At 37.8% G+C, this 9355-nt stretch overlaps 1 protein-coding gene across 1 annotated transcript in view; it reads right to left on the bottom strand.

Moving 5' to 3' along the window:
* LOC111086206 overlaps positions 1-2487 on the bottom strand; it is a gene marked incomplete at its 3' end in the record, with an annotated part of 18188 nt that extends 15701 nt beyond the window's left edge. The window contains exon 1 of the mRNA XM_022388099.1: positions 2096-2487. Within this exon, the coding sequence (XP_022243807.1) occupies positions 2096-2230 (135 nt within the window). The remainder of the gene's footprint in view (positions 1-2095) is intronic.
* Positions 2488-9355: the final 6868 nt, after the last annotated feature.

Raw genomic sequence — 9355 nt, 5'->3', positions numbered from 1 at the left:
CACAAAAGCCACTTAGTACCATCAGAACACACACACACTGTTACCCTGTTTGCGCACAAAACAAACGCGGCTGCCTACAATCTCTGACATTCCAATGGTAGAAGTACCATCAGAACACACACACACTGTTACCCTGTTTGCGCACAAAACAAACTCGGCTGGCTACAATCTCTGACATTCCAATGATAGAAGAGCCAGCAGTGGCACTACAGTAGCTTATGAAACATACCCTCTTACTGCCCGCTGTTGTCTTACCAACATTTTCTGTCGTCCTAGTGAAACGGGAGCCAGTAATAGCACAAATGAAAAATGGATACTCTTTTTTTTTTAGCATATTAAAAAGCTTGGGCAGTATTTAACCACGGCGCAGGTGTCATGTAAGTGAATGTTCTGATTCTGAGTGAAAGTAGAAACGGGGTAACCAGTGAAGCGAGGTTAAAATGTATAAGATCACTTAGGATGAAGTTGCACAAAAAGGATAGGCACCGCCAACTTTCAAAGTCTCTAAGCTATTTCTTTACCGAGAAGACAATGCTTTGGCTATTATTAACTTACAGAAATAAAGTTCCTTGACAGCAGGAGTTACAATCCCTAGAATCCTGATCCCGGGATCTCGTATGCCAATTGAGCTCCCCACATTTCTGGATATGTAAAAGAAGGAACGCTGGGATTGGATTAACCCTCTCTTGTTTTATTTGTTTGTTTTAGAGCAAAGCCACATTGGACTGTCTGCTGTATCTACCGCGGAGAATCGAACCACAGATTTTAGCGTTGTAAGTTGGTAAATTTACCGCTGACCCACTGGGGAACAATACCCCTTTCCTGACCCGAGGAGTATCTCTAATAACCCTTGATTTTTTTTTTCTTATCACGATGGTAATACTTAACCAAATTGTATGAGAAGTATTAACCAACACGATTTCGTGACTAAACTTCAGTAGCCAATAAAAAGCTGCTTGTACTCAATGGCGTAGGTATGCCTCCGCAATTGCGGGGGAGGGGGGGCGAGCCAAAAGGGGTCCGAATCGTAACTATAGTAATATTGAAATAAATGTAGAGGGTCCCTTTTTTCCCTTTTTTTTTTTGCGGGATGGAGCATCTTTTGAAGTTACACCACTGCCCGTACTCAAGTTTGATTGCTCACATTCTGAATACTGATCAACTCTCCTTGTTGGATGATGGTGACGCGTTCATATACGATAAGATAACAGTTTTAGTAACAAAGCTACTCGTGCAAATGTTTAGTTTTACCAATCTCCAGTGTTTGAAATTATTACTTAATAATTTAAATTAGAAAAGTTTCATTGAGACCAAAAAAGAACTTAAATGAACAGAATGTTTAGTAGGAATTATAATTAAATTTCATGTCTAGCTTACCACATAACCATATATTTCATACTATAGCTCCAAGGTTTTTGCTTACATAAATACGAGAGAAAACTTAGAACTAAATCAAAATGAACGATCTGAGTTGTTAACGACTTGTTTAACTATGTTTACATATAACTTGTCCTAGAAGAATGTGCGGACTGGTCGTGAACAACCAAATTATTCACACCGGAGTGTATGATGTGCTGTTACCGGCAGTGATGTATATTGCACATTTTGAAATAACTGACTGTCCACAACAATTAGATGTTTTGAACACGTAAATACTGGAAAGTTAGAATAACGCTCAAGGACGACTATTATAACAATAATACTAACAACGTAAATCCCTACCGCAACTCAAACATAAACACTGTTAAATACACGAGGGGTATTTACCTCAAGAACACAAACACTGTTAAATACACGAGAGGTATTTACTTCAAGAACACAAACACTGTGAATACACGAGGGGTATTTACCCCAACATCACAAACACTGTAAATACACGAGAAATATTTACTCCAACAACACAAACACTGTAAACACACAAGAAATATTTACCCCAACAACGCAAACTGTAAATGCAAGAGAATTATTTATCCCAATAACGCAAACACTGTAAATACACGAGAAATATTTACTCCAACAACAGAAACACTTGTAAATACACGAAAAATATTTACCCCGATAATAGAAACACTGTAAATACAAGATAATTATTTACCCCAACTCTGTACAGCTCCTGCGGGCCTTTCATATCCAGAGGATGAGGGATGTGATGAAAGCACGTGGGAATGGTATATATGTTTTCTTCAGAAGCATAAGCCCTCCCTGAAGAAGCACTTCCAACTTTTGCCATGACGTTTAGGTTCCAGTAAGTGTTCCTATAGCACTTTCATAACGTTATGTTGTCAAAGTATTTTAGAAAGTCAGTTAAGTATATTGTTCTTTTTTTTCAACACATTTATTTTATCGTTCTCTTACTTAATTTGTTCTCTCTCTCTCTCTCTGTGTTGAAATATGCTAATTTAATACATCGAGCATATTGGTAAAGACATCCGTACACGATCTAAATACTGCGGAGAGAGAAAGTCAGGGCGTTTCAAAACCTTGGTGCAATAACTCGTGCAAGCTTCCGTTGCTTGTTCACTACACTCGCGTGGTTGTCACGCTATCTACTCCTGAATGTATACAGTTCCGTAGGCGCGAGAAATTAGCCAATAAGGTTACAAGCACTTTACATGATCAACCAATCGTAGAAAGGAGTAAACAGTAACGTCTGTTCTATCTCTCCCAGAGTACAAACAACAAAAAGTCAATCGTCCATATGTACTGTACACTGCACACCTGTCGGAGAGGATGTGTTATTGCACACAGGAAAGTTATGTGAGGTTATTTTATCCAAAACACGAGTATAAAAGAGCAATGCTTTAATGTCACTTACAGTTTGATTCATATGCACGGTATTCCAAAACAGTTCGACTCAAAACACTATCAAAATAACAGAGAAACAGCTTACAAAGGCATATTATTCAGAGATTAAACCTAACTCTTTAAAATAGTAAGTTTAATTTCTAACATAAAAATCAGTGTCTCAACTTGAAATGTATGAAACAGTAAACAGCAAATAGGATAATGCAGTTTTACACTTTGAAACAGTAAATAGGATAAGGCAGTTTTACACAGGGAAACAGTAAATAGGATAACGTACTATTTACACATTGAAACAGCAAATAGGATAATGCAGTTTTACACTTTGAAGGAGTAAATAGGATAAGGCAATTCTATGCATTGAAGCAGTATGTAAGTAAACGCACTCGTAAACATTGAAACTGTAAATATGATAACGCAGTTTTACACATTGGAACAATACTAGGTTAACGTACTTTTTTACACATTGAAACAGCAAATAGGATAATGCAATTTTACACATTGAAACAGTAAATAGGATAAGGCAGTTTTACACATTGAAACAGTAGATAGGATAAAGAAAATCTACATATTGAAGCAGTATACAAGTTAACTCACTTGTATACATTGAAGCAATAAATAGGTTAATACATTATACATTCAGAAGTTGAATTGCGTAGAATAATATGTAGCTCAGTGTATATCTACGCAAATGAAAAAAAAAAAACTTTTGGATTTCTTAGTGCAGAGCTACAAAATTGGATTTCTGCATTCTGTCCACTTCGGGGAATCGAACTCCGGATTTTTTACCACTGACTCACCGGGGAATAAAAGAATATATCAATACAGAAATATAAAGAATAAAGAATACAGAAATATAACTGATTAAAATAACATTCAAAAATCTATTATACGGGAGGCTAACTTATATACAGAACATACATAACCAAAACCTTAATCGTGAGAAGATAAAATAATAATATCTACATAACAAATAATCATAGCCGAAACAGCGACATCTAAAAAAAATGCACTCAGGATAATTTATAAAAAATATAATATCTAACAGTAAGTACGCAAAGATGAAGACAGGAGTTTACAGGAGAAGAAGTTATGTTCAGGACTATTATAATTTGAGACACTATCATAACTGTATTAAGGAGTTTATAGAATAATGTATTTACCCATTAAATAAATCAAGTTGTACTGAGGTAGACACTACTATAGGTCCAGCTTATCTATCTCGGTTAACTTGTGTTCAGGGTTACTGAGGAGGAGCGGATTTCTCCGAAACTAGTATAACCCAAAAACAAATAAAGTGTAGATTGAACTGGACCTACCTTTAACTTAGATTTCGAAATTAATCAATTTTCGGAATACTAAGTTTATTTATTACTACTATAAATGTACTAAGGAGTTTATAAAATAACGTATTCAGGAGCTGTAGACTACTTTATACAGATGTTATAAACACAAACACTGTCCAGGAAATCACAAATAAATAATATTTATCAAGACACTAAGTTTTTTAATACGAGCAGGTTACATATTTTTTATGAAGAAATTAAATAAAAAGTAAAAAAATAAAATATAAATATATACAGGGTGTCCATAAAATCTGGAGACATAGGGAAATGACTTAAATTTGTTGTTGTTTTTTTTCATTACAGGTAAAAATCTAAAGAGGTAAAAATAGTAAAGTAGAACTGATACTGCTATGTGAACGAGAAGGATGGTCGTATAGGAAAGTGACGTGTTTATAAACATTTTTGGCATTGTCTTCAAAAATATTTCGAGAACACATTGAATAATTCCAGTTCCAATATACAACTTATTTTGTAATTGCCCTATGTCTCCAGACTTTACGGACGGGCCCGGCATGGCCAGGTAGTTAGGGCGCTCGACTCGCAATCTGCGAGCCGCGGGTTCGAATCCCCGTCACCTCAAACATGCTCACTCTTTCAGCCGTGGGGGCCTTATAATGTGACGGTCAATCCCACTATTCGTTGGTAAAAGAGCAGCCCAAGAGTTGGCGGTGGGTGGTGATGACTAGCTGCCTTCCCTCTAGTCTTACACTGCTAAATTAGGGATGGGTAGCGCAGATAACCCTCGTATAGCTTTGCGCGAAATTCAAAACAAACAAACTTTATGGACACCTTGTATATATATATATGCACACACACACACAAAGAGAACTGTAATAAAAGGTTATACAATAATATATATTTGAAATCTAAGTCACTAACAAGGCATTTAGGAGGCTGCTGAATAACATTTTCTCATTAAATAATCAAAGCTATATTCAGAAGTTTATACGATAATGTACACATCCGCTATACAACCTGAGTTCTATTCAAACATACACAGGATAATACAGTGGTTGCCAACCTTTTTATGTTCCTCAACTCCCAAGCCAAGTCGCACCCACTGACCCATTTAATTTTTAAAAAAAAGTTTTTATTAACAAAAGAAATAAATCAAAGTAAGTCAACGACGCGCGAATTTTGAGTGATGACTAGTGGAATGTCTTAGTAACTCATGGAAACTGGCCTCCAATTTTGAGACGTGGGGTTTATTTTCTTTTTAATGCTTTCCAAAGGTTTTTGCGTACCTCCACAAACACTTCTGCGTACCTTAGAAACACGCGTACCACTGGTCGAGTTGGTTCGGTTGTGTTTAGAGCAAAGCCACGTTGGGCTATCAGCTGTGTCCACCTCGCGGAATCGAACCCCGGGTTTTAGCGTTGTATGTTGGGGAGACCCACTGGGATAATGTGTATAGATACACTACATGGCCAGAGCTGTATACTGGTGTCTACAATACAATTCATTTCTACATTCTAATTAACCAATAATTTATTCAATAGTTACAAAGTCGTGCATGTGAAGTGGCTGTTAGAGCCGACTGCGACCGGTTGTGTTTTATTTTGGACACTTTAAAACAGATGTAAATGATAATCACTATAAATTATCTCTAAAGACATTTGCATTTTTAACCTGAGTGGGACCTTATGCACACTGGAGATAGACGGCCAGGTCAAAGACCCTAATTTTGAATTGCTGACCAGAGAGAGGGACAGGCATTCAGCAACATTTGCTACCACAAAGAATTTGTCTAGGTTTTTTAACCGAATAAGGATTAACTGTCACGTTTATAACACTTCCACAGCTGAAAGTGCGGAGAGTATACAGACTGCCATCTCGGATCGAATCTTGGAGTTTCTGAAACACTGACCGGCTCGCTAACTATTAGACCATACACGACCCGGAATATCTAAAGATACTAACAGTGACAAATGTGATACTAATGTCGCTGGTCAGTAAAATGATGGTAATAGAGTCTTGTAAGTCTTGACCCAATGGACGGAAATGTTCCCCGAACTTGTCACTAACTATAACTGAATTTGTCTATAAAAATGTGAAACTATCTATCATTAACAGAACAAAAAAAAATCCCTTCATTTAAATATAGCATAAGTGGGCACTGCGCTTAGTTTAACAGTGTTTCTAAATTTCACCAGAGGCACATTGAGAATCATATGATTTTTCCAGAAAGGTTTGGACATAAGGCAGGGTATTTCAAAAGTCTCACAGTTGGCATTTATATGTTTTCCGTCATTTTATATCACAGCCTGCGTGTCGCACGTTCGAAACCCGTCACCAAACATGCTCGCTCTTTCAGCCATGGGAGCGTCCTAAATGTGACGATCAGTTTGATTATTCGTTGGTAAAGAGTGGCCCAAGAGTTGGCGGTGGGTGATGTTGATCAGCTGCCTTCCTTCTAGTTCTTTGAAGTTAAGCACAAAGCTACACAATGGGCTATCTGTGGTATCGAAACCCGATTTATAGTGTTGTCAGTCCGCAGACATACCGCTGTGCCACTGGGGGGCATGGATGACTAGAACATATAGTCTTCGAGTTGTTTTGCGTGAAATTCAACAAACATTTTCAATCAACATATCAGTATTCTAAATTAACGACTACAAGGTTATCATCTCCTCTGGACAATGACCATTGACCATCGCAATATCCTGCACACTGACATTCGCATTTCATTCAGATCACTATCCCCTATTGTTTAAGGGTCTGGCCTGGTGGTTAGGGCGCTCTGCTCACAATCTGAGGGTCTCGGGTTCGAATCCCCGTCACACCAAACATGCTCGCCCTTTCAGCCGTAGGGGCGTTATAATGTGACGATTAATCCCACTATACGTTGATAAAAGTGTAGCCCAAGAGTTGGCGGTGGGTGGTGATGACTAGCTGCCTTCCCTCTAGTCTTACACTGCTAAATTAGGGATGGGTAGCGCAGATAGCCCTCGTGTAGCTTTGCGCGAAATTCAAAACAAACAAACTGATACGATTACGCGCGCGCGCACGCACACACACACACACACACACACATATATAAATATAATATTACCGTCTGTTGTATGTTCATGTAACTACTTCGCAGGGTGTAGATGGATCTTTACCAAAGTACGCATGGAGGTTCATTAGGTCAATGCGGAGGTACATACAGATTTTCACTTTTGCATTTTGTGTTTTGCGGTTTTTATGGAAATGTTTACGTTTTTTTTTACCAATAATTCGCCCACGTAGATGGATAGTCACCAAATTTGATATGGAGGTTCATTGTGTCAATGGGGAGATATATATAAAATTTTTCAGTTTTGCAATTTTCATGAGCATTTTTGCATTTTTTACCACTACCTCACCTCCTGTGGATGGATCTTCATTTTGCGTTTTGCGTTTTTTACCACTACCTCACCTCCTTCGGATGGATCTTCACCAAGTTTGATATGAATGTTTGTTGGGTCCATGGGGAGATACATGCAAATTTGCGGTTTCACATTTTGTGTTTTGCAGTTGTTATGGGCGTTTTTTACAATCACATATAAGGGAAGCAATTTTTCTTCTCCTAAGATAACCTTTCATTAATCTTGAATTTACATAACTAGTGTCCAGGGGACTTGTACCCCAGCTAGTACAGCTATAAAGTGTGAAAACATCGTTCTAAAAATAGAAACATACTCTTTGATAACTATTATTTTATGCAAACCATGCAAATGTTTTCATGAAACGATAATACGTATTTATAGCGTTTCTCGTGTAAAACAGCGGACATGGTCTTAATTATTTGAATTTCAAATTATTTAATTACTATAGAGTTTTAATGAAAAACAAAACGTTGTTTATGATGAACGAAAATAATAAAAAAATATGAAAAAATTATTTCAGTGTTTTTTTTTGTTGTTCGTTATTAAGAACAAAGCTACACAATAGGTTATCGGTGCTTTGCCCTCCACAGGTATCGAAACTCGGTTTTTGGCGTTGTAAGCCTTCAGACTTACTTCAGACATATATTTTAGTATGAAGCTCTGTAGTGCCACCTGCACGAGTAAAAATAACTTTAAAATATTATTTAGCACATTGTAAATTTATTGGCTATGCAGAAAATGTTCTTGCAGCGCTTTTCGAAAAAATGAAATAACCCGTTTTGCGGTTTGATTTCATATTGCCCCGAGCGGCTTAGCTGTAAGTCTGAAGGCTAATAACGCTAAAAACCGAACCGAGTTTCAATATCTGTAAAGATTGCCCATTGTGTAGCTTTGCGCTTAACAACAAACAAACAAAATTCATATTGATATCTATATTTCAGACAAATGTTATTGGATATCATTGTTTTCGCCCAGCTGTTATGAACATCCTATGACAGACTGTTTCCAAGCAACAACCTCTCCCGAAGGGATCCAGAACCGGAAGACCAGCTGGTGTGGTTAAATTCAATGGTTTAGTTTCCGCTATAGTTCTTCCTTCGTTATGCCTAAAACTTATACAAAAATCCTGAATTACACACTAGCCTGAAAAAGTGTGTTCTGTTCTATACAGACTTATCGTTTCTTTCTAATGTTCGAGACACATGTGACAAACGGTAACCGAAACTTTATGGGCCCTAAGTTGTCACTGAATGTATTGAAATAAGCCAGCTGTCGCCGCGTGCAGAGCACCTGTCCGGCTCGTGCCAAGCAAGAGGATTATATACTCCAAGCACATTCACGATAAACAGTCGAGAGTTTTTGTGTTTAAATATATTAATAATATATACGCTTTTAAGAATAGGAAAGTGAGCATTACATTCTACCGTGTAACTCGTGGCGGCATTTCAGCAATATTCAATCGTAATTTCTACAAAATACACCAATTGTTGATAACGTAGCACGTTTCGGAGCCCGTATGTTGATAACGTAGCACGTTTCGGAGCCCGTACATCAAATGGCCAGATGGTTAGGGCGCTTGACTCACAATATGAAAGTGAGCATTACATTCTACCGTGTAACTCGTGGCGGCACTTCAGCAATATTCAATCCTAATTTCTACAAAATACACCAATTGTTGATAACGTAGCACGTTTCGGAGCCCGTATGTTGATAACGTAGCACGTTTCGGAGCCCGTACATCAAATGGCCAGATGGTTAGGGCGCTTGACTCACAATATGAAAGTCGCGGGTTCGACCCCCCCCATCCCACTAAACATACGCTCGCCCTTTCACGCCGTGGGGCGTTATAATGTCTAG

This window comes from Limulus polyphemus, unplaced genomic scaffold (genome assembly GCF_000517525.1).
Source record: "Limulus polyphemus unplaced genomic scaffold, Limulus_polyphemus-2.1.2 Scaffold920, whole genome shotgun sequence".
In the NCBI taxonomy this organism is placed as follows: domain Eukaryota; kingdom Metazoa; phylum Arthropoda; class Merostomata; order Xiphosura; family Limulidae; genus Limulus; species Limulus polyphemus.
This window is presented reverse-complemented; position numbering and strand designations above follow the sequence as displayed.